The sequence below is a fragment of the Natator depressus genome, chromosome 1 (assembly GCF_965152275.1).
Source record: "Natator depressus isolate rNatDep1 chromosome 1, rNatDep2.hap1, whole genome shotgun sequence".
In the NCBI taxonomy this organism is placed as follows: Eukaryota; Metazoa; Chordata; order Testudines; family Cheloniidae; genus Natator; species Natator depressus.
Genome location: NC_134234.1, coordinates 255,494,152 through 255,519,497, shown reverse-complemented (window position 1 = coordinate 255,519,497; position 25,346 = coordinate 255,494,152). Strand labels below are relative to the sequence as shown.

Sequence of the window (25,346 nt, the reverse complement as noted above, 5' to 3'; positions counted from 1 at the left end):
ACCCCTGTTACATGACAGGGGTTGGTATCCACTGACTACAGCTACTGTTGTAGGGAAGCAGGGCTGAAGTTGTGCTTTATTTGGTGGGAATTTATGTGAGAGGTGGAAGCTTCAGCTCTGTAATATGTGTACCAACTGGTGCAATGTGGCCAACCCTGCACGTTCAGAAATCATGAGTCAGGCCCCAAAAATCATTAGATAACTTACAAATCATGGGGTTTAAAAATAATAAATTGTGAGTCTTTTTATTTTATTTTTGCATTGCCATAACACCGCCAGTCTTTGCCACAGACTTCCCATGTGACCATGGGCATGTAACTTAGCCTCTGTGTGCCTGTTTCCCATCTGTACAAAGTGGATAATAGTAATTCCCTACCTCCCAGGGTTATTGTGATGAGACAGCAATTAAAATGACTGTGAGACCTCAGATACAATGGCAATGGAGCCATATAAGTACCTTAGATAGATTGACTGCGGCACTTAGACTTAGACCTGGACCCCAATGTGCTAAGCGCTGTACAAACAGAACAAAAACATTGTCCTTGCCCCCAAAGAACTTGCAATCTAAGTATTTGCTTGCTTGCTTTTGAGCGGTCACATTTTCAAGCTTATAAGCACTTCCAAGGACCAGACACATACTTAAAAAAAAAAAAAAAAGCTGACAGTCTCACATTATCACAGGACTCGAGGAGCTAGGGCTTTAAGAAAACACATGTAATAGCACAAGACTCCTAATGAAATCTCAAGAGCTGGTAACACAGCTCGGTATTGTTACTTTGGGGGAGGAATGTGTTGCTGCTTTGGCTTTGTAGTTTTTTGTAATAGAGGGAGAGCTGGGGTTACACTCCCCTGTGTTCCAATCCGGATTGAACAGGAAAGCCAAGAAGCCACTATTAGGCTGGGGATGTGGGGAGAGATGGTCCATTGTTACTGCAATACAGATACTTTGGTAAATAGTAACGGGAATGTGGATTAAAGCTAGGGCGCCATTGTCTTCCCGGTCTCTGGGGCTGATTAGCGATCGCCCAGCGTGCCCGCTCCTTGGGGCAGGGGCTCTCCTGTTTGTACAGCGCCGGGCACCCTGCAGCCTCCGGCTCTGGCCGGCGCGGGACCCCCCCCGGGGAGCTCACGGGTTAATGGCCGCCGCCTGGGCCAATGACGGAGCCAAGTGGCGGGAAGGCGGGGCCCAGCCGGGGCCTTTGTGTTCGAACCGCCCAATGGGGGCGGCCGGCGGCGGGTGAGTGGCAGCCCGGGCGGCAGCGGCAGCAGCAGCAGCAGCAGCGGCGTGTGGCAGTGACAGGCGCCCGCCCCAGGCCGTGCCGCGCGCCGCGCCCGGAGCCAGCCGCTCTCCGCGGGGAGCCGAGGGGCCGAGCCGGGGCGCTGCCCGCGGGGCTCAGCGCCGCCCCGCCTGAGACACAAAAGGCGTCCGACATCGCGGCGGCTGGCGAGAGCAGCGGGGCGGGGAGCGGAGCCTCCCGCCCGAGCCACCCAGCGGCCTGGAGCGCGCCGCAGCCAGGTGACCGTGAGCCCCCCCCCGGCCAGGCTCGGGGGCCCGCCGCGCTGTTCTCTGCCCCTCAGCGCGGCGCCTGGGCGGCCGGCCGGGGAACGCACCGCTGCAGGAGCGGGCGGCCGGAGGGGATGCCCCAAGGCGGGGAGGCGCAGTGGAAACAGCAGCCCGGGCGGGGCGGGGGGGTTCCCAGTTTGCAAGTGACAGGCTCCCTCCCCCGAGCCTCGCTCTGCCATCCCCTCCGGGGAAGTTGCAGCTCCTGTCTGAGCCGGGCTAGACTCCGGCTCCCTGTCCCCCTCGCTGGCCATGGCCCCCGCAGGCCTGGCCCGCCCGTGGGGCGTGAGGGCACCCAGGAAGCAGGAGTTAAGAGGGGCCATTTCTGCAAAGTGTTTGCTTTGACTAGGGGCCAGGTTTATCCCATGCGGCGGGGTAACTCTGTTGATCTCAGTGGCGGTAGCCCAGGGCTGAATGTGGCTCCCTAGCTGCATTTGAAGGATGCCTTGTGCTACTGCTGGTGAGATGCAAGTAGTTTCCCCCCGCCCCTCCCTTTCCCCCAAAGCACCTAGAAGGGAGGAGTTTAGAGGCAGGATGTCAAGGGGGGGGAGGCACGCACGCACAGAAATGTCTGAGCTCTAGCAAGGTGTGGAAAGAGTCTGGGCAGGATGCGACCACAGAGCGGGAGTTGCCAGGGTGTGGGTGGGAAGGAGCCAGATATGGAAGCATCTCTGGAATTGTGTCAGCTAACAAGGTGGGATTGAAAGTTGTTACTTTGTTCAGCTGAACCCAGTTTTTGGTGCAGTCTCTGTCCAGCAAGACAGCAGTTAATGTGAGGAGTTTGTACCCATGTGGGTGGGCTCTTAAAGGGGGGAATAAAGGGAGGGGGAATTTACAACCCTATAAGCAGTGGAACATAGTGGTGGATTTGGGCCAAGTATCTGCCTCTGCGGCTGTTTCATGTTTTGGCTGGTGTGCTGCGGGGAGGCTGCTTTATAGAAAGAGGTGCCAGGCAGGCACTAACATGGACGAAGCTTTGCTCAAGTGGGCTTCTTTCTGCAGGACATGTGTTCTTTTTCTGTCCACAAGACCCCTAGTCCCAGTCAGAGCCAAGCTGTTTGCCTTGTGACATGCTGGAAGAAATAGGCTAGTGTCTGCCTGCTGGCTTGTGGAGAAGCTGAGCTAACTTGTTGGGGCAGCCTGGGGCACTGGAAATGGAGGTCATGGGGAAGGGTGCATATGATGCGTCAGGCCAGTTACTGGACTAGTGCTGATGCCCACCTGGCCCCCTACCGCTGCCAGGGCATCTCGGTTCCTGACCCGTGGCGTCCGTTGCTAATTTAGCTTGGCCTTGGCTGAGCAGAGATTGCTCAGTCATGCTGAGCTGTTGGGTGGTGGTGAAAAGAGTCTGGCTGAGATCCACTGAACTCCTCTCGCTTTTGGCACGAGGCAGGATTTGAAACCATATCTGCAGGGGTGAGCGGCCGATGCAATAACCCTGCTGCAATACTCGCCCCACCCCACCTCGAGGATAGGAGACTGCCAACCCAGTCTGTTCTGAGCTTCTGCCTTTCAGGCTTTGCCCGTCCCCACGACTCTCAGGTGATGCAACCCCTGAGACCCCAAATTCCGGTGACATCTCAGGGAGTGAGGCTGGGGGAGTGAGGATAGCGTCTGTGCATTCAGAGCATTTCCACAGCCCTTTTCCCTGTCTGCCCCACTGCAGGACATCCCTTCCTCTCCCCCACAACTGAGTGCACGTTCATGGGCCTACCCCTTGCTCAGCCCATTGCCAGCGCCAGGCAGTACCTTCGAGTTCTCACGCTACCCCATCTCTTTCCGTTGCTGTCCCAGGTACCTTGTTGAGGGGTGATTGAGCCTCCTCTGTCATGTCCAGACGCAGCCAGCGCCTCGGGGCCACCCGCTATTACCAGGGTGATGATGATGGCAGCAGCAGTGGTGGCAGTTTGCTATTGGGTGGCCAGGAGCCCCCCTTTAGGGACAGTCCTAACAGGTAAGTGAGTACAGGGTGGGGGGCCTGTATACCTCACCCCCACCTGCAGTGGTGTTGCGAGGTTTGTCCGTATCCCAACTTGAAAAAGGTGAGGAGTCAGTTTGCCATAGTGTGAATTTCCGCTTCTGAACCCCAGGTCAGGGGTCACTGAGAGTCTGTCCAGAGCTCCTTACCCCGTTCTGTGGGAGGTGAGGGTCTGTCCCTGAGCGCTCTGCGCTTATCCTTAGAGGGGCAGGGTAGTTCACCCACTGGTGGTGAAAGGAGCATAAGAGAAAACCTACTGCTACTTTCATGACTTTACCAGCTGGATTTCCTTGCCGAACCCTCCCATGGCTGGCTCTGGGTAACCCCCTGTGTGCCCCACAATCATCTTCCCTTATTCCTCCCCAGCAGGAGCACAGCACTCTTGCTTGTCATGCATATTTTGGCATTTCCTGGCCATTGCCCTCACTCTTGTATCACTGAGGGGGGCTGCAGTGATCAAAACTGGGGTGTGGGGGCCAGCTGTGCACAGTAACACAAAGAGCTGAGTCGTCAAGCCTGTCCTGGGAGGCCCCCGGTAGAGGTTAGGGGTTGTTATCAAACCATCTTCCCCCAACCCAGCAACCTCTCCTGATCACAGACACCTTCCAGGAAAACCACAGCAGCTACAGAGGAAGCAGACAGGAAGCAGAGGGCAGGGTGTTCTCTTGAGGGTGGCAGGACCGTGCCTGTGATAGGCCAGAGGTGTGTGTGTGTGGAGGGAGATGGCAGGGGACTGCCCCCAGCGGGACTCTTATTTTGCAAGGACAGATGACAGCAGTTTACACTGTTTAAAATGTGCTGCCTGCTCTGGTTCTCTCCTCGCTCAGGTTGGTTTCACTCCAATGACTTCAGCAGCAGTGTGAGTGAGAGGAGGGCAGGCAGGGCCCCAGGCAATGTAAAACCTGACCAGAAGCAAGGCTGGCTCTAGCTCGCCTCTCCCCACTTCCCCCTTGTCAACCTGCACGTGTACACGCAGCGTATGAACTCTCTCTCATTTCCTTGCTTCGGGCAGGACCCTACGGAGGAAACCGAGCAGCATGAAGCGCCTCTCTCCAGCCCCGCACCTGGGACCTCCCCCTGCCACCCAGACCTCCTACTACAGCGAGTCTGTGATCAGTGAGTCCTACCTGGGCAGCAGCAGGGGACTTGCTGGTGGGGGCAGCACTGCCTTTGATGACCCACAGGACAGCGACTCCTACTGGGGTGAGTGCTGTCTCCCTTCGGTGCCAGCTGTACCGTGTCCTATCACCCAGTGGGACCCCTGCCCCTCTCCCTGCAGCGACACTGCTCCTCTCCTCTTTGATGTGAAAGAAGAACATATGAACTGAGTCCTGGGCTTCATCTCCAAACTGCCTCAGCAATGGGATCCCAGGCCTGCCTTAGAATGTGCCCCCTTTGCTGGGAGCAGGGGACACTTGAGAGGGGAATTGAGTCTTCTCAGCTCCTCTCCCCTGGGCTGCATGGGTTGCCAATGACTTGAGTAGTGAACACACACACACACCCACCGACCCCCCCCCCCCCCAATGGAGCAGCCCTGAGTGAAGGAATACAGCCCAACAGGGAAAGATTGTTGCCCCCCTCAGCCAGTACTGATGGGGCACCAAGATCAGTCCAGGGGAATTATCAGGGCGGGAGGTATTGGGATTGCTGAAGACCCCGATAGGTGTGTAGGGATAGGCCTCCCTAGTGCTGCGAGGGTAATTGGGCACACCCTGAGTCACTAGCAGCAAGCCTGCTACCCTACAGAATTTTGTCCCCTCCACCGGCCCCAGTGTGTGCCTGGGGAGGAGGCGCACAGAGGCTGTTGGGTAGTTTCTCAAGGGGACTCTGTTTCCTGGACAGGTGGGGAGCTCTCCGCGAGGAGAAGAAGAGGCACAGGCGGTACGGAGTCCAGTAAAATCAATGGGCTGGCAGAGAGCAAGACTTATGACACCTATGCCTCTTCATCTGGCTACTCCTCTGAGGATGACTATGCAGGTAGGGATGGCTCTGACACCCTGAAGGTGGCAGCAGCATGGGTAGCAAGATTTCCTGGGATAGAGGCCTCTCAATAGAGACCCACTTAGGTCCTGGCTCCATTGCATGGGGAGAGTATAACCTCACAACCAGGGCTGGCGATCATCATTTCAGGATCACCTCAGACCTGCCTCTGTGACCGCAGTGAGATTGGAGTGATCTCCAGTCCTCACCTCACCTCAGGCCTGGCTCTGCAGCTGGGGGAAGAATAGTGAACATTCACTAACTAAGGCATCAGGGCCCCCCAGCACTGGATGCTGGAAGTCCCACCCCCCATTCCAAAGCGAGTGAGTGAAGACATGAGACTCACTTTTGTGACTTACGGCCTCTTCCTTCCTTCCTTCGCACCAGGTCGCTCTTCCTTGGACCAGAACAGTGCTGGTTCTGGGTTCAGGAATGCCATCTCACGAGCAGGCTCTTTTCTCTGGCTGGTGGTCACTTCACCAGGTAAGTGTGGGGCTGTCAGCGTTCTCTGTAGGCAGCATTCTCCCATGCACACTGACACCAACCACCCTCCATGCGCACACGTGCAGTAGTCATGCGTCAGAAGGGTATTTTCTCATGTGCTGGTTTTTAAAAAAAAAGGAAGTAAAAACCATGTTCACTAAAGCACTGTGAAAGTTAGGAAAGAGGGAACCCGGTACCAGGGCAGGAATGAGGGCATTGTCACAGGTCCCAGGGCTGGAATAGCCGGAGTACTGAGGGCAAGTCTGCTCTGTGTGTGTGTGTGTGTGTGTGTCTTTGAGATGGATTATTCGTACTTATCGTTTGTTTAGCACCATTGGTGTGCTTGGTCTTTGAAAACCCAAGAGAGAAAAAGCCTTTATGTACCACAAATGACATTATAATGACATTTATTTCTATTGTGGTACAGCTCAGGGGTCCCATTCATACTATTTATTTGTATTGTGGTTGTACCTAAAGGACCAAGTCAGGGATCAGGGCCCATTGTGCTAGGCACGGTACAAACACACCACTAACAGATGGTCCCTGCTCCAAAGAATCATTGCCCAACACACTAGGTGCTGTACAGTCTAAATTAGATGGTGCTGCTAGGATAGATAATGCAATAGGTGAGCAGGGATTGTCAGAACTCCTAGAAGAACAGATCTCATTCAATATAATGGATTTCTTTCTTCAGGGAATTAATGCCTCAGGGAAGAAGTGCTTTTAAGGAGGGATGGGCTCTTCTGTTTGTGCAGCACCTAGCACAATGGGGTCTTGGTGCATGACCTTGGGCTCCTAGGTGCTATGGTAGCCATAATAATAACAAAGGGTGAGTAGCCTTTCTAAAGAGCAGGAGAGGGCAAGAACTCCGGAGAAAGGAAGCAGGGATGCTGGCCCAAGTGCGAGGAAGATACGAAAGGGGCATCTGAATGTTCTGATGCCATGTGTGGGTCTTTGCAGGCCGGATCTTCGGACTGTTGTACTGGTGGATTGGAACCACGTGGTACCGCCTCACCACTGCAGCCTCTCTGCTGGATGTCTTTGTCTTAACAAGGTCAGTGCAGATTGGAACCAGAGACATGGGGAAGCAGGTTGGTGTGGATCCGGACAGGGCAATGGACAGGTGGAAGGTGTGGGGCGAGGAATACAATGTCCCCAAAGGGGAGGAACCCAGTGAGATATATATGTGAAGGACCCCAGTAAATCTGTGAGGAAAACGGTCAGGGTTTCTTTTTTTATTTGTTTTGTTTTTTTTTCTTGTGGCCAAAACTGACCATGGACCCAAGCTGGGCTGTGTGAGTTGAGATTCAGGGTGTAACTTGCTTCCAGAACTTCCCCTTCTCCACTGCCTAGTACTGTCCAAGTGGATGCAGAAACTCCCTGGGCGACAGGTTCTGGGCAGCTGCACTAATGTCTGTTCCTCGTCCCTTCTGCTCTCCAGGCGCTATTCGGCTCTGAAGAAACTCCTTCTGCTCCTCCTGCTACTGCTACTCCTGGCTTCCATTGCTTATGGTGAGTCATCCCAGGCTCCCAAGCTGTTCTCCCTGCCCCCTCCCTTATGCCCTGGACAGCGTGGCTCTAAGCTCAAGAAGACATCCTGAGCTTTCTGCGACAATGCGATGCTCCTGTGAGGTCACAGGAGAGCCTGCTTCCCTCTGTGCTCTACATGTGTCTGTACCCAAAGGCACGCTCCCTAAGGCAGGTTCCAGCGGGCGGGGAATGCTTTCACACAGGGCCAGGATGTTGTGAGTTTGGCCTTGGCCCGTGTAAATCCAGCATTAGCGCTGTGCTTGGTAACCACTGTCTGATATTCTGAACCCATCCCCTGGGTCCCAATCCCCTGGACTGTGAGGGAATCCAGCTCCAGTTCCAAACGCTACAGCTGACCCTTATCTCCAGAATGAGCGAAACCAAACCCTTCCATCCAGCCTCCCCCTGTAGCCCTTGACTTTGTGTTCCCAATTTGTAGTTTAATGATCAGGAATAAAACCAAACTGAATTCTTTAAGGTTGGAGCCTCCAAGGTGGTTCAGGTAATTTAATTTTGTGGAGGACTGTGAATGACACAAGTTGCTAAAATTAAAGACTTTATTTAATATCAAATAGTTAGTTAAAGAAAACAGGCATGCTCTGCATTTATGCCCATGTTCTAAGATGAAATGATGCATCCCGTGGTGATCAGTCCTGGATGAGAAGAATGGGTGTAATCCTTTCTCCGTACCTGGATGGTAGTTGGGCGCATCAATCTAAAATTAGCATGCTGTCCTTGTTGTAATCACTTATAACAACACTCCATAATTAATTAGCATTAAGCCTGCCTATTAATATATATCTATATTTCCACCACCATAATGAAAATACCTTCTACTCCCTCACTGGCTAGTTAATATTAGACTTGCCTTTAATTAATATCTGCGTAAATGCCATACCAATGACTCTATCCATCTAGATAACGTTTTCCAAAACAATAACGTTTTATCTAAAACTCTTTTTGAAAAACAGGACCAAAACCTGTTTGCAACATGATGGGGGGCAGGGGCTATGTCCTAACTCAGTGCTTTTCAACCCGGGGTCAGCAGACCCCTGAGGGTCTGCACACTATGCCTAAGATTTCCAAAGGGGTCTGCACCTCCATTAGAAATTTTTTAAGGGTCAGCAAATGAAAAAAAGTTGAAAACCACTGGCCTAACTTGTCTCTGAGCTGCCTCATTTTACTTCACTCAGATTTTACCAGGCCTCGCTTGGCTATTGTCAAGCCTATTTTTAGGAGGTAGATTTTTGAGCCTACTTATGTTTCAGCACATTTCTGTATAACATAAGCAAACTCTCTCTGTGGGCTACACCCTATAGCAGCAGTCCCCAAACTTTTTATGTCACCCCCCGCCTCCCCTTACCTGTAATGGACTCTACTTGTGCCCCCCTGGGAGCCGGGGCCGGGAACCGAGCTGGGACCTGAGCAGAGCCTAGGTCAGCGCATGGCTGGGTGGCGATCCCTTCCTGCCTCCTGTCAGGGCTGGCCTGGGCCCTGCCCGCACCTCCAGGATACCCCATAGTTTGGGGACCACTGCCCTATAGCCTCTGGGTCAGGAGCCGAATTCTATTGCTTTGTCCTAGCTTCAACATATACAACACTGCAAGGGGGTTCTCTGCTGCCTTGTGTGGTGGTGGTGGTCATTGCTGTAAACTGCATCAAAAATGTGTACCTGAATGAGAGGAACCCATCTTCCGGTCACTATGGTGAAGTCACAAAGCCTGTTTGCTTTCTGTTCACATCTGTGAGCAAACCGTTTCTGAAGCCTGTCTGGGCATTTCTAATGCACCTCCATTTGTGGTCTATTGTACACGCCTCTTCCCCCCCCTCCCCCTCCCCCCCCTTAACCAACCAGTCCCCTTTTTGTGTTGCCAGGTGCTTGGTATTTCTACCCCTTTGGATTCCCGATGCTCTACCCTGCCATGTTTTCTTGGGGCACAGCAAAGCTTTCTCCCCCTGTTGCTGGGAAAGAGGAGATGCTTAGAGCCGGGGATTCGTCTGCGTTCTTTCGGGTGAGTGCCAGACGGATCTGGGGTGTGGGAGTGGAGCTCCAGCATTTCTTCTCATCCCTCCTGCTAATGCACCTACCCCTTAAAATCTCCAGTAGCAGGGTTAGGCAGACTGAATGTGGCTGAGGGACTCAGTCTCTAATCTGAGAGCAGCTCCCTTTTCATACCCTGAAAATGAAAGATGCGGGAACAAGGGAGATGTCTTTAGCATCTGGGCTTGGATCATTTCCAACCTGTGTGCATACAGCCCTCTCTGCTAGCTGAGCAGAGGGTGCATGCCCTTTTAGTCCGAGATGGATGTGTGTGCCTCCATGCGCACCACTGCCCCCTGCTGGCGGGTGACAGACGTGCTCGCTTATATAAGTTCCTTTGGTCGGCTGCCTGTCATATACCTCAGCCGTCCAACCCTGCCTGAATTTGTGCACACACCACTGCCCCCTAGTGGAGAATGGAGGACATGCTTGTATATATCCACTCCCTCTGCAGCCTGTACTGGCGGGTCACGGTTTGGTACAGAGCTGCCGGGACAGCTGGGTAAGGCTGCTGGTCCTACATTTGCCACTGTCTGTATTTGTTTCTTTGTTTTTTCTTTTTGCCACCCTTGGGGTAAAAGGCAGAGCAGCAAATCCTGTCTCGGTTTCAAAGTCTGGAGAAACGCTTCCAGACCCTAGAGGCTGAGGCAGCCCGGCTGGAGAAGCTGGAGCTCCAGAGAGGGGTGGCGGCTGGGGGAGGCCTGACACACGAGGACACCCTGACGCTCCTGGAGGGGCTGGTGAGCCGTCGAGAGGCCGCACTGAGGGAGGACTTGGCCCTGCGCGTCCAGGTAGGGGAAGTGGGGGCTTCTCCTGGGGAAACCTGGCCTGCTCCGCCTACTTCTCCTTAAAGTCACAGCCACCTTTTTCCTTCCCGTCCCCCGGGCCTGTTGCTGTGGGGGTGGGAGACGGGGGTGCATAAGGCTGATGTGGGTCTGGGGGTCAAGGTGGGTGCGTGGTGGGAAGGGTTGATGGTGGTTTAAGTGGTAGGATTGGGGTCAAAGTGGGTGGATGAGGGTGGCATAAGTGTGGTGAGTGGGGGTGGGGTTGGGTGTGTGCGGGGAGGGTGGTGGGTACAGGGAGTATGATCTGGGGTGGGTGTTGTGTAGTGGGATAGGGTTGGGGCAGCTGGAGTATGGCAGGTGTGCCATGAAGGTGGGTGGGCAGCAGGTGTGGGGGAGAGGATGTATTGTGGGTGAGATGGTATATGTGCTGATCTCTCTCCCTCACCTATCTCCCTGCAGAGCGAGCTAGATACCATCCAAGGCCAGCTGCAGAAGGATTTAAACGGGCGCCTGGAGAAGATTACTCAGGCATCTCAGGTAAACTAACCTCCCTCTTTAAAGCATGCAAGTATCAAAAACTGGGGATGGTACAGTCCAGGGACTTTGCTCCTGTCCAACAAGAGGTGTCACTACAGGGACCAGCCACGCTTAGGGAAGGAGGTGCATTTCACTTCAGTGCCTGCAGCTGTGGGACTGCAAGCTCATTGGGTCCTGTAAGCTAAATGCAGTTGGACTGGATCAATTCTTGAATAAGGAGATCACCAAGGAGAACCCAGGTGCTGCAGGAAGTGCTGCTGGTGACACAGCAGGGTTTGCTCTTCCCTTGAATTAGCAGGTGTCCTGTGCAGCTGATGGAAACCTAAAACCCAGGCCCTGACCGCTTGTGTGAGTCAGGATCTCATACCACTTTTCACAAGTGATGAGGCATTGGCTCTGAAGAGCTTGCATGTTCTAGGTACAGTCATACATTAACTGTGCCTGCAGAGAGACGCACAACAACGCCCTTCCTCAAAGGTGGCAAATTCAAAACATACAAGGAAATACTTTTTCACACAATGTCTAACTAGACTGCGGAACGCACCGCCACAGGAAGTTGTTGAAGCCAAGAACTTAACAAGACTCAGAAAGAGATTGGACGCTTACATATTCATAACAAGAACATCTGGAGTTAGCATAATTAGGAACAAAAATGTTGTAGGGGATACTAATCTCATGTTTCAGGGTTTCAGCCGGTCTCTGAGTATTAGAGACCAGGATGAGACCTAATGAGGGGGGCAGATTATCCCACGCATACCTACTATGGGATTCTTATACCTTCCTCTGAAGCATCTGGTGCTGGCCTTGGTCACAGACAGGATACTGGGCTAGATGGACATGGGCAGAGCCAGATTAACCTTTTGTGGGCCCAGTGTCTGGACTATGGCCTGGTCACCACCTCTGCCCATGCTCCAACCCGAGGCCCCAGCCTTGCGTGGGCTCTTTCCCCAGAGCCACTTGCCTGGAGACAGAGTGGTGGAGAGAAGCGAGCGGGGCCAGGGCCTCAGGGTGGCACATAGGGGTTGGGGGGCCTTCTGAGTGTGAGCACAGCGCAATTGGCACCACTGTAAACCTGGTACTGACCTGGGGTTTAATCCACTCTGGCAATTCCTGTGTTCCTACGCGAAGTTGTTAAACACCCATGTGGCGGATCTCATCCTGTCATGTTTGTTTCCTTTATACTGCTGCTTTCACAGGAGGTGGAGGCCCGGATGCTCCAGCTGAATTCGGAATGGCAAAGGTAATCCTGCCAGTCTCTCGGGAACTATTCAAGTGTAGCCATAACATGTCCTCAACTTGCTTGGGGTGATGAGATTTCTAAAGGAGCAGATAGCGGGAGGCATCTGTTGGAATCCCGCAGGGATCACTCTTAAGCCTCTTGTGGAACCCGGGGCTCATGGCACATCTACGATACCAAACTGGGAAGGGTTTCAGATTCTGATGCAGCCTGGAAAATATCAACAAACGTGGGCAGGAACCAAGATGAGATTTGACTTGGAGACAAGCCAGACAATATGTGGAGGGGAAAGGACCCAGCACACAGCTAGTGGGCGGGAGAGAGCGAAACCTGGAAAGCAGTGATGCCGAAAGGGAGGTGGCAGCAAGACTCGGCAGCCTGGTGAATGTGCTCTTGCAGTTTTGAGATGGTGGCAGAGAAAGCCAGTGTGCTCTTTGGCTACATGTGCAGAGGCGGTGCGTCCTGGAGCAGGTAGCCTGCAGTCCCTCTCTCTGTGACTGCCAAGATGGCACCTAGAACACTGTGCTCAGGTCTGGCACAGCAACCCCAGGAAGACATCAATACATTGCTGCTCTTCTCTCAGCTCCTCCAGAAATAACCAAGGGGGCTGGACTGGCTAAGGGCAGATGAGAAGAGCCAAGGACGTATCACTAGAGTAAAGGAAACATGGTAATCCACAAGCCCTGGAAGGGTGCTTGCACCGGGGAGGAAGGGGTGGGGGATTGTTTAAAGGGACATGTGTCTCAGAGCTAGGGAATGGAACTGAGCAAAGGGAATTGCAGCTGGAGATCGAAACCGTCTCTTGGGAGCAAGGGCTATTAGGCCTTGGAGTAACCTCCCATGGGAACCAACAGATGAGCTGGGGATGTTTAAATCCAGTTGGTCAGAGCCCTGGAGAATGTAACCTGGATGGGGACAATCTTCCGTTGGTTTGTGGGAGGGGTGACAACAGGAGAGAGGGGATGTTGGGTGAAAGAGATGATGTGACCTACCAAGTCTCTCACCAACAGATTACTTTGAGCCCTGGGGTGGGGTGTAAATCCAACAGGAATATACGCTCTGGTATTTATGGCTGTAACTTTCTGGCTGGGTTCCTCAGTACACCCGCTCCTCAGCGTCGTCCTCTGGGACCATGGCTGGAGGCGCCATGGGGTAGCTCACTGCCTCCATTGCAACTCAGCTGTGTTCTGTTCGTTTGCTTTATTCCCCCACCATCACCCCACCCCCCCTTTTTTTTTTTTCCTCTGTAGCTCGACACAAGAGGGCCTGCAGGGGAGCTTCCGGCAGGAGATGGGCAGGCTGGAGGCACAGCTGGCAGGCCTGAGGAAGGAGCTCGCACTCCTGGCATCTGACCAACAGGCAGTGGTGAAGCACATGGAGTCACTCCCGGGACAAATCAAGGGAGTGCGGGAGGACGTGAGTCCCCTTAACGGAAGTCCCATTTTACCCACTCTCTGCTAAAGGGTGACGTGGGAATGTCTGGGTGATGCAGGACTTTGTGGTCCCACCATGTGCTAGGCACCTCTGGGTTGACAATTTCCTCCCCCCCCCCCCCCCCCCGAAGCTGGACACTTCCAGGAGGGGTGACCTTCCTTCTGCCACAACCTGGGCACTGTTAGGGGTGGTCCTCACGCATCAGGTGTTATCCAGGGATAGAGGCTTCCCCGCACGTAAGAATCTGTAGGCCAGGGTCCTTGTGTGGTGTTGCTCTGCCCATTTACTCTCCATTGTTTGTCGTGCTCTGCAGTGCAGACTCCCTCTCCTGGGCTGAGCTCTTTCCCTTGGTGGTTTCAGGTGGAAGCACAGTTCCCCCAGTGGATCAGCCAGTTCCTGTCGCAGCCCAGGGAGGATGGAGTGGGCAGCCTGGTTCTCCAGCGTGAGGAGCTACAGGATCAGCTCCGGAAGCTGGAGCGCAAAATCCTCGCCAGAGTCTCTGAGGACCAGAGGATGTCTGCGCGGGATGCCAAGGCTAGCATTGGGGTAGCGCTGCAGCAGGAGGGAGTCACAGGTGTGACTGAAGAGGTGAGGCCCTGTCTGCTTAGCAGCTTCCCCTGAGTAACTTACGTGGCTTGGGGGTTGTGGCATGGCACTATTGACTGTCAAACAGGCTGATGTTGCTTTCAGTGTGTCAGGGCTGTCTGCGCAAGTGTGCAGACGTGGGGCAGGCCAGCCCTGAAACCCTCACACACTTGCATACATGGGGCATGTGTGTGGCAGGCCGGGGTCCACGTGTGTGTGCTCGTGGTGTGATGAGTGCAGTGTGTGTGGCTGAACTGCTGTCCCTAGCACGCACAAAGGTGTGTGTATGCCAAGCCTGCATGTGTGGCTATGTGCTGGAGCAGGTTGGGCTGTGAAGATCAGGGGCTTAGGGCTTCATATGTTTTCTATGACCTATTTATTGCTTTTTTTTCTTACTCCCAGAACCCTGACAGTAAATTGGGTTGCAGTTGCCAGGGACTTGCTGTGGTTGTTTTTAAAAGAATCAGTTTTGTGATTTACACATTTTATTAAACCCTCATGGAGAAAAGGAGGAGGCAGGGTGGGGAGTCAAGTCACTTACAGCCTGAGGTTTTGTTTTTGTTTTTGTTGGTTTTTTTTTTTTTTTCCAGAAGTGCTGAGTTTGCAAACCCTGCAGTGAAGTCATTGAGTAGCAGGGGCTTGCCACCTTCGATAATCAGGCAATTAAAACGCAAAGCACTAAATATACCTTTACATAGGAGGAAGGATGAGCTTGTGGCTCAGGCAGTGGATTGGGACTTGGGAGATCTGGACTCAGTTCCTAGCTCTGCTACCAACTCCCCCTGTGACCTTTTAATTGTTTCATCTCTTTGTGCCTCGGTTCCCCCTCTGAAACATGCAGATGATATTCCCTTTCCCACACCCTTTTTCTGTCTTGTCCATTTATGCTGTAAAGTCTTTTGGGCAGGCACTGTCTTGCTATCAGGGCCGGAGTAACTCCTGTGGGCCCAGGGCTATTAGATTTTGTGGGGCCCCTGTATTACAAGTCTTTTTCCTAATTTAAAACAATTAATTATGGCATCAAGGCTATTAACACTATACTAAACTTGCCTTTTAATTAACATAAAGCCATTCTGTGGTCACATTTCAGTCTTAAAACACGTAGAATATAGTTAAGTTAGTTCAAAATAGCCTACTTCTTACCTTAGAACAGCTGTTATATTAGTTGCTTTCTGGGAGGGAGTTCTGACCTGGGGCAGGGGGTGGGATGCAGGAGGGGGTGCGAGGTGCAGGCTCTGGCTGGGAGGCTCTTACCACAGGTGTCTCCTGGCTGGCGGTGCAGCAGGGCTCAGGCAGGCTGCCTGCCTACTGTGGCCCCACGCCGCTCCCGGAAGTGGCTGACTGCTGGCACATCTCTGTGCGCCCCTGGAGGGAGGGGGACAGCTTGTCTCAGTGCACTGGCCACAAGCGCAGCACCCTGCGGAGAAGGGGCCGGGGGCTAGCCTCCCTGGCCAGGAGGGCAGGACGGTCCTGCGGGCTGGATGTGGCCCGCGAGCCGTAGTTTGCCCACCTCTGTTTTAAATGCTGCCTCTCATTCTAAGAAGGTTCTGGTCTGTGGCTGTAACAATTCAGTGGCCTCACCTGAATCATAGAATCATAGAATATCAGGGTTGGAAGGGACCTCAGGAGGTATCTAGTCCAACCCCCTGCTCAAAGCAGGACCAAGCCCCAACTAAATCTGAAGCCCGTAATCAGCAGTTCCTTTCGTTCCAGCAAACATGGTTCACATCACTTCTGTTCTGTGACTTCTGTCAGTGGTTTTAGACAACATGTTTGGAGTGCAAATGGCTGCCCTGCTACCTTTCACCCGCTTTGGACAAGTCGGCATTTTAACCAATGGCAGAGTTCAACCCAGTGCTCGCTCGCTTGCTCTGTGTGTGTGTGTGTGTGTGTGTGTGTCCGTGCATGAATGGCTGTATACAATGTGTGTGCAGATGAGTGTGCCCTTAGGGACAGATGTGTGTGGTGGGCTGCATGTTTTGTACCTCACTGTTGCATGTGCTGACCATTGCACGTGTTGGTGTGTGTACGCAGAGGCTTCATATACGGATGTGCATGCAGGTGTGTGTTGGGATTGTGTGTGTGCGTGCGTGTGTGATCTGTATGTCTCCAACCTTTGCATTCAGCTCTGTTGTGTCTTTTACTCCTTGTTGCAGCAAGTGCACCTCATTGTGAACCAAGCCTTGAAGCGCTACAGTGAGGATCGCACTGGAATGGTTGATTACGCCCTTGAGTCAGGGGGTAGGTGAATCGGTAGCCACCTCGCTTCCCTCCTCCAATGGCCTCAAAATACAGAAAGGGGGTGTCAGACTGAAGACGCTTTTCCTTCAGAGGAAGGACTTGCTAGGAGACTTCTGACAGCTTAGCGCATAGCCGGCCACCTGGGCATGTGAAGAGGGAGGGTATTGGACTGTCTCTCACTCAGGCAGAGCATTACAGTGGGGCTCAGCTGGCCAGCCCAGCCTCACTGGGCAAGAGTCCGTGTACGGCACAGCACACTATGGTTAGAAGGGGAGTTCAGCCCTGCCTGTAGGAGGATTCTTGTCTATCGCCCTGTGAGCTGAGCTGGAATATCTCCTCCCTGCCCTGTACGTTTATGCTCTGTCTGATACCTCTCGCTCCCCATGCGAGACCATAGTTGGAAGTTATGCTATCTCTGTATATCTGTCACCTGGTGAGGATGCTGTGGTCTCACATGTCTTTGTTTCCCTTTCAATCCCAGGGGCCAGTGTTATTAGCACCCGGTGCTCAGAAACCTACGAGACAAAGACGGCACTGATTAGTCTGTTTGGGATCCCCCTGTGGTACCATTCTCAGTCTCCACGAGTTATCCTGCAGGTAGGGACCAAGCTGAGTAGAGAGGTGTCCATATTTCCCCCTGTGAACTGAGCTGGAACTTCCTGCCACTGTCCGTGGACTATTCCCTGCCTATTGCCCCAACATAAGCCCAGCTGGATAGTTCTCATAACACCTCCCCTGATTTAGCTAATTCCTCATTGGTGCTGAGAGTGCCATCACATCACCCTTGAGTCATCTCCTCTCCTGTTGCTACCAAGTCAGGCCTCCCGTCCTCTGAAATCACACTTCCACCATTTTCATTCCCTTTCTCTGGGTTCTCACAGTGTAACGATCAGATCTGAATGTGGGGATAGGGATGCCTCCCTGACACCTTGTGCTACACAAAAGGCCTGTCCTGGGGCGAGGGAGGGGGAACACGGGAGTTAGGTGTGAACGCGGGAGTTAGGTGTGCTGTTTGTCACCTGATCTTACCTTAGCTGTGATCACAGCTGGGTCCTCAAACTCTGGTCATGGGTATGTGCGCACTGACCTCATTTGTGACTTCAGTTCAAAAACCAGGCTGCAAATGTCCTAGGAATTTCCATAGCAGACCAGGTCCATGCTCCTTCCAGCCCCATGTCCTGGCCCTGACAGTGCCCAATGCGAGATCCTCCAGAGAAAGGTGTAAGAAGCCCCATGTCTGAATGCAATGCTGTAACCAAGGGGAGACCTTTCTTCCTCATCCCAGCTAGTGAGCTCTTTGTCATGGAGCCTGAGGGCTGACCGCGCTTGTCATTGTTAATGAAGCTAGCTGGTGTCACTGCAGATGTTGCACAACTTTCTCTGTGGCAGTCAGGTTCTGGGTCGGCTCCTTTGAGTCCTTCTGCCAGCTGAGGATAGGCCAAACCCACTCCTGCCCCTGATCCAGAACCAGCCCCAGGGGCACATCTGTGTCTTCCTCCCCAACGCCCACAATAACAGTGGGTTTCACGCCAGCCCAGGCTTAGGGTGACTCCTTCACAACATCTGAAAGGTAACTTTGTGCCACTCCAGTGGGGCGGGTTGAAGGTCAGACCCAATGTTTTCTTCATGTCTTGAACTGTGGTGTGTTGTTAACAGCTACCACGTTGAATTCCAGAGGTGGCTGCACTTCCTGGGAGGGTGAGGGATCCCAGTATAGCAGCCTGTAAAGTCTGAGTCGAGTCGAGAGGGCCTAGAGAATTGCATGAGGTGATGATTATTACTGTTACCGAAAGCTGGCTTGGTTTTGTGTTTTGGATGTAGCCGGACGTTAACCCTGGGAATTGCTGGGCTTTCCGTGGATCGCAGGGCTTTGCTGTTATCCGTCTGTCCAGCCACATTCGCCCCACTGCTGTGACTCTGGAGCACGTCCCAAAAGCCCTCTTGCCCCTGGACACCATCCCCAGTGCGCCCAAGGACTTTGCCGTCTTTGTGAGTGTCTTTCTCTGCGCACGGAAATCGGGGGTAGAGGAGGAAAAGTCTGTGTTTGGGGAAGGGGGCACGGGTGGTCTTGGGATCTCTTGCCATTCATAATCGCCCTCCAGTATTGGGGATGGGGATGTTTCCTTGCCTCAGAGATGGTAAACTGCTGTCTCCCTAAGAGGGGCTGCAGAGGGCTGGTGTGTTAAGCCAAGGGACGGGGTGTTGGGGAGCAGGGTGAGATGGGGAACATGGGGAGGGACTATCCTGCAGAAGGAGTCGAGATGAGCTAGGGGTTCAGTACATGGGGGGGGGAAACGTGTTTGGGAGAGGAGGACAGAGACTGAGTACCTGAGGGAGGAGATGAGGTCTGAGGGGAGAGGGAATGGAGTACATGGGACGGGAAAGTGGGGGAGGAGGGAAGGGAGAGGTTGACTGGGGATCCATATGATGTGGGGACATTTTAGGGGGGAGGGAAGGGAGGCAATGGCTGGGGGTACACAGGAAGGGGATGGTTTGTGGGGAGACGGGTGGGGTGGGTATTTGGTTGGGGAGGAGGTTGGGGGTACAAGGGGAGGGAAGGGCTGAGGACGTGTAACTCTCAGCCATAGGTGCTGGAACTAAGGGTGCTGCTGCACCCCCTGCTGTAAAGTGGTTTCCATCCTATCCAGGGTTTACAGTTTGGTTCAATGGCTCTCAGCACCCTCCCACTCTACAAATTGTTCCAGTGCCCCTGCTCACAGCCTTGTCCCGCCACTGCTCCTGCATGTTCCCTGTTTGTTTACTTTGGCATGGGAAAGCAGGAGTGGAGTTTAACTGCGCTTGTCTCTGTCTCCCTCTGCCCCTCTGGGTGCTCTGATCACCCCACATTCCTCCTCCCTCTCCCTCTCCCTCTCCCTCTCTGCTTCCTCATCACTCCGCCCTCCCTTTCTTCCCCACCTTCACTTGGTCTCACAGGGTCTGGACGAAGAAGGACAGCAAGAGGGCATCGTTCTCGGACAGTTCACCTACAACCAGGATGGGGATCCCATCCAGACGTTCCACTTGGAGGTACGGAGGAGGAGTGGTAGGGCACGAGGGAGAAGAGCCCCGTACCTCTAGTATTTAGAAGCCAGTTGAAGGTGTCATCACACAGGCTGTGCCCCTGCCAATGCCGTTACCTCTGCTGCGCCAGGGTCTCTGCCTGGAGCTCTTTGGACAGGGTGGTTTGGCCCAGTGCCTTCCCAAGATGGGCCCGTTGCTGCCCACTGTCAGAGGTACAGTAGGATGCAAGGATAGGTGGGCTAATGGCCTGATCCAGTGCAACAGGAGCAGGGAGACTGGAGTAGACAAGTTAATGGTCTGATCCAGTGCAGCATGCGCTTGCATGTGAACTACAGGATGTTTCGGCTACTACTCGACTGACTCTGGAGGAAGCCCCCACTGTGATGCTCCCCAGGGGTTCCGAGGTTCCTGGCCACGACCTGTCCTTTGTGAGAAGCTGTCCTATCTGTGCCTGCTGCACATCGGCTCCCTGACACCCACAGCCTTGGGCTCACAAGCATGGACTCGGGTCTCCACAGACCTCCCCCTCTCTGTGCCGGCTAGTGCTAGGTACGGCCCCCACCCCCAAGTGCTGGGTGCGTTCCCTGCCGTATCCAGGCCCTGTCACTGGACACGCACAGTACTACCCAGGTTTGCTGTCCCCAAAGAGACCGTGTACACACAGCTTGACTGGCCCAGGTCCTTGATGATAAAACACAGCACTGGAATCTTACAGTGAAAACAAATGGGTTTATTTACAAAGATTAAGATTGAAGAGAGTGTGAGCAAGGACATTAAGAACAGGTTCCATGTAAAACAAAAGGTATAACACGCTTCTTAGTCTTACCTGAACTCTGACGGGCTAAAATCCTTGTCGATTCTTCACCTAAAGCAACCTCCCAGCATCACTAGCCCACAATCCAACTGTCTTGAATGCAAAGAGCGCTGTCCTTTCTGCTTTGTCAGTGAAGTATGGCAAAATGTTTTTTTGCTTCTTCTATTTCCCCGAACTCATTGTTTTCTCCCCCAAAGACAGGGTAACTCCTGTGGTTCCCTTCCTGGGGTGCTGGCTCCAAGGTGTCTTCCCATACTCCTGTTCGATTCACATTTCCCCCCCGCCATCTCCCCCCCCCCCATTTTTCTTGTTGACGTTCATATGTAAGTAAATAGGGTTTCCACTGCATTGGCTTTACAGTGCTTGATTTCCGTCAGAGGCAAGAATAGGTGAATAGACCTGCTTTGTCTAGCAGAAAACCTGTTTGTCCGCTCTGCCTGGTTACAAACTTTTTAAAACCTAATTTCAGTGGGCATATGTAACTTCTTGGATATCATCAGTACATACATTTCACTATGATATTAATGACCAGTAAGTTACCAGCTTTCTTTTGATATCTTACAAGACACTATTTATGGATAAATAAATACCACGAAGGCAGTGCGTTGGGTATAGGGAGTTTGTCAGGCCTTGCTGTCACAGAACAGTGACCCCTTCGCCAGTTGGCATGGAGGGGGTCTGAGGATCACAGTGACCCAGACCCCTGGCTGGGCTGTGGCTTAGTTAGAGAGGTGACTTTCCTTTTGGGAAGGTCCTCTGGACTGGAGTGGATAATGCTGTAATCTCTCGATAGGGTTCTTTCTGAGCCATCCTGTAGAACTGAATAGCAACTTCTCCTCCTGCTGTAGAATCCTACAGGAAGGCTCCAAAGCCTACAGAGAGGTTCTCGTTCTCTGATCGATACCAAGGGCCAGCCCCTCTGCCCCACTCCAGTCTGTTTGCACTGCTCTGGTGGCACAAGGCAGTTCTAAAGCTGGCTTAACCACGCCTGGGGATTCCCCCTGCATAGGGGACCCCTTGGCTGGTGTAGAGTCACTATTGTGGCTCCTATGCCCCACCCCATTTTTGGTCTCCCTGGCATAGGGGGTGTGGCCTGGGAGAAGGGTCCTGGTGGTACCACTTCTGTATCTGGCGGACCCATGCATGGCTGGGGCACATTTAGATGATCCCTGGTTGCTGGGGCAGCCTGGGGAGACCACTGGATAGGACTAATGCAGAACCAGGATCCAGGGGCCACAGAGATGGCTTAAAGCCACTTCTTCCCCCACCCTTTCCCCTCTGGTCTTGTGCCAAGCACAGCTTTGCCAGACCAGAGGATTGGGCCCATTTAAGTTTGTAGAGTACTTTGCATAGGACCCTATTCATTCTGTCCCTATTAAATCCTGAGGGTGAATAGGAACTCTCCAGGATAGGTGTGAGTGAAGACCCCTCCTGAAATCAGTGAGGAATCTGTGGGAAACAGGGGCTGACTCTTGCCTAGAAATGGTGCTGCTTTCTGCAGAGAACGACCCAGACTATGAAATGTCTCCTCTCTTCCTTGCCCAGGGTGAAGATGTGGGCACGTTCCAGGTGGTGGAGCTACGGATTCTGAGCAACTGGGGCCACCCGGAGTACACCTGCATCTATCGCTTCCGTGTGCACGGGGAGCCGGTCCACTAACCCCGCCCTGCCTCTCCCCTGCCCCCAGCTGGCTACCTCAGGTTCTGCGCTGGCCGCAAGCAACAACCATGACAGAGAGAGGTTGTCTCCAGAGAGAATGGCAAGCCGGTTAAGGAAATTCTTCTTTTTGCTGCTTCTCTCAAGTCCCAGGGTGGGAGATGTGCGGGAATGACCACCCTTGGCAAACCTAGTCCCCATATGCTTTTCTGTGCTGCCGCTTCCAGAGGGAAGAGTTTGTATTGGGGGCGGGAAAGGATTTTAGTGTTCAAAAGGTGGTGTGATGGGAAACGAGGCTCCGATCCAGGTCAGACCAGACATTTTAACTTTTTAAAAATTTTATTTTTAAATGAGTCTATGCAGTCCAGACCTTTCCGCACCTCCCTTTTCCCAGCCCCATCCCTTCCAGATGTTAAAGAAGACTATAGCATAGTGTCCCAAGTTTTATGAACGAACATGTAGTTATTATTATTATACAGTGGGGTGGAGGTGATATATTTATGGCATCGTTGGCTAGGTAAGCAGCATCTGAATGTCATAGAGGTTGGAGGGAGGGTAGGCACATGACCAAATAATTTTGCACTATCGCCCGTTTCCTTCCATTATTGGATCAGTGGTTTGTTTTAGTTAGACCCAGTGGCTAGCTAGCCATGGGTTGAATTTGCAACTCATGACCCTGCAAAGTACCTAGCAGGCATGTTAGCAGAGGGAAATAATGAGGACACAGACTTGTATTAAAGAGATAATATATAAGCAAAAGACTGGGGTTTTAGTCCTTGGGGGAGAAGATAATCTAGTCTCCCTGGGATTGTAAGCCAGCCTCAACAATGGAAACCTTCCACTTGGGTCAGTGTCTTATATAGTCACCAAGATACACCTTCCCTTCCACTGCAGCTGAGTGCTATTGGATTTCACCAATATGCGAGGCTGTGGCCCAGAGTGGGAGAGGGTCCTGTATTATTCCCACACACGTATGTGTGTGTCGTTCTCGCATGTAAATCCCCAAAATAGTGCTAAACATTCACAAGTCAAAATGTCTGTGTTTGATGTCCTTTAAAACTCTTCCCCCGACACTGTTTTTAGTAATAATGGATGTACTTTTCCATGCAACGTATAATTAACGTGTAGAAGTTCATACCACAAGGGATACCACTGAGGCAAATCGCTTAGATTAGACCTTTAGAGTAGCATTTGTAGTAGCACTAACTAGAGTGAAATGGCCAGGACTGTTTAATCCTCAGGCTTTGAGATGTGAACTGATCAGTAGCTATATTCAGGAGAAAATTTCCCTCCATAGCTGCTGCATGATCAGATGCCATGGCCCAGGAATTGGAGACAGGGTACTAGGCTCGATGGGCCAGTGGTCTGGTAGTGCCTGCCTGCTTTGCTTTTGGAAAACCCTAGTCAAAATTATAACCGTCTGTGGTGGGTGTAAAAATATATAATTACACCCCCACTGGTTTATGTACATCTGTATATAGACAACTGTACATAGTGGGGTAGAGTCTAGGCTGTAGTTATCCAGACACATGGGGTTTGTTGATGGGGACACAGGGCAGACATGGGGTATCAGTGTGATCGCTGGAAGTGGCACAAACCCTGTAGGATAACGGGGGAAATGAGACAATATTATACAGGCTTTGGGGATAAGGGGACGACGACCCTAACGGCTCTGATCTGGGGCGAGGGTGGGGAAAGACAGCAGGCTGAGCAGAGGGTATGGTGCCAAGGCTGGCTGAAGGGTTCTGTGACACAGCTCGTGGCACTTACTGTAAATAGGGGCGGTGAGGCAAGCCAGTGCCGCTTGGTTCAGATCAGTAAGGACCCTGCTACCGGGCCTGCAAGGGAGAGTAGTAATGGTGGCAGCAATGGTTCCAGGAGGGGGCTTGTGGCGGAAGCTGGGCCTGGCCTGTCCCCTCAGGGGAGGGGTGGGCAGGTCTGTGTCACAGCCCTCCCCCATTCACAGCTGCTGTCCTGGGCTGAGGCAGTGTATGGGGGCGGTTGGACAGGGCACATGTGGGCAGGGAGAGGCTGACAGCTACCTCTTCCCATGGATTTATCTGGGAGCAGGGAGACAGCACCAAAGTGGGAAAGGCCCCTCCCTGCCAGATTTGAGTCACAAGGACCTCCCCCAGCCTGTTCGTGTTGTTCTCAGCTGGCAAAAGAAGTGGGGTGAGGGGGGAATTGTGAACAGGCTGGCAGGGCCTTCTAGTGGGTGTGGTTGTGGTTGTGAGAATATCAGCTTTGAGCTGCAGGACAGAGTAGAAGCTCGTATCAGTGGCCTTGAGAAGGTAACATGTGGCTGCTCAGAGAAGAGTTTTGTCTCTCTAGGTTTTGGCCAGCATGCTCTGCTCTTAGTTGAGCTTATGTTTTGAATTGTTTTTTACTTATCCATATTGTCTTCTCTTTATCTGAAAGAAAAGCCAAGGGCTCACTTTGTTTCAGCCCCATTTGAGGCTGGCACCCCCCAAGTCAAATTGGGGCTGTGAGCTGTGGGGGGTACTGAGCACTGATTTTTGCCAGGTTGTCTCCAAAAACCTGTTGAAGTCCAGTAGGGCTGGGATGGTGTGAAGGGGAAGTGAGTGGGGTACTCCCTTCCACAGCTGGCAATGGGCTTTTTCTGGCCTTAAATCAGCTGGAGAAGTCAAGCAGCGCACGTCCTCTTGGTCTGCTCCTCCACTGCCTCATCAAGCATTTGGCTGTGATCCATGTGCCCATAGGGATGAGCGGGGGGACGGCACCTCCCTTTGGGATCAATCACCACTACACCTAAATAGGCTGCAGGGGGTGGTGACTGGGTGAAGAATGGCTTCTACACCAGATGCTGATTGCCCTAGGCACCAAGAGATTGGGAATCAAACCGCAGGCTCCTTTATGGAAGAGCATGGCCCCGGTCCCTAGAACTCAGAGTCCCACCTGCAGGGGACTCAGACCGGCAATTGAAGATGGGTTGTCCAGGGCTTTACAACCCCCTAGGAGCAGTGGACCTACCCTCTGGTGAGTCTTTAAAATCTGACTACTGACCCAACCCTCCCCCAACATCTAGGCATGCTGGAACAGTGAGGAAAGGAGAAAAGGTTCATTAACTTTTCCTGTGCTCCAGCACCAGCTGTCAAATCGCTGCTTCAGCTGCAGCCCCACTTCTTATCAACATGCTGGGTAATCATGGTACTAGATACAGAAGGTGAGTACAGCAAGGTGGTAATACATGGGAAAGATCTGCTAAGGCAGAGCTTCTCTGTTTACTCCCCTTGAGCTGCCTCACTTTTCCCCCTCTCTTTCTGTGTGTGTGTACCAGGAAAGTGTTATAAATTTAACCTTGCACAAACCAAGCTGGGTACAGCCAGATTAATCTGTGTTTAATTCTGTAGCCTATTGCAAATGCTGCACTGTTTTGTTTGTTTATCTACAGACTGTAATTTATGCCTATGCAAAAAAAATCCAAGACAATAAATTGTGTCAA

General features: G+C 52.7%; 1 protein-coding gene across 1 annotated transcript; it reads left to right on the top strand.

Moving 5' to 3' along the window:
* The first annotated feature begins 1,369 nt into the window (after positions 1–1,369).
* On the top strand, positions 1,370–25,346 carry SUN2 (Sad1 and UNC84 domain containing 2). Its single transcript, XM_074941581.1, has 18 exons — positions 1,370–1,516; positions 3,356–3,515; positions 4,552–4,742; positions 5,382–5,516; positions 5,907–6,002; positions 6,963–7,056; positions 7,444–7,514; positions 9,408–9,544; positions 10,155–10,364; positions 10,818–10,895; positions 12,092–12,135; positions 13,383–13,548; positions 13,927–14,154; positions 16,308–16,392; positions 16,874–16,989; positions 18,214–18,381; positions 19,327–19,419; positions 21,773–25,346. The coding sequence occupies exons 2-18, from the start codon at positions 3,391–3,393 to the stop codon at positions 21,884–21,886; spliced, it is 2,151 nt and encodes a 716-aa protein (XP_074797682.1). The 5' UTR covers positions 1,370–1,516; positions 3,356–3,390; the 3' UTR covers positions 21,887–25,346.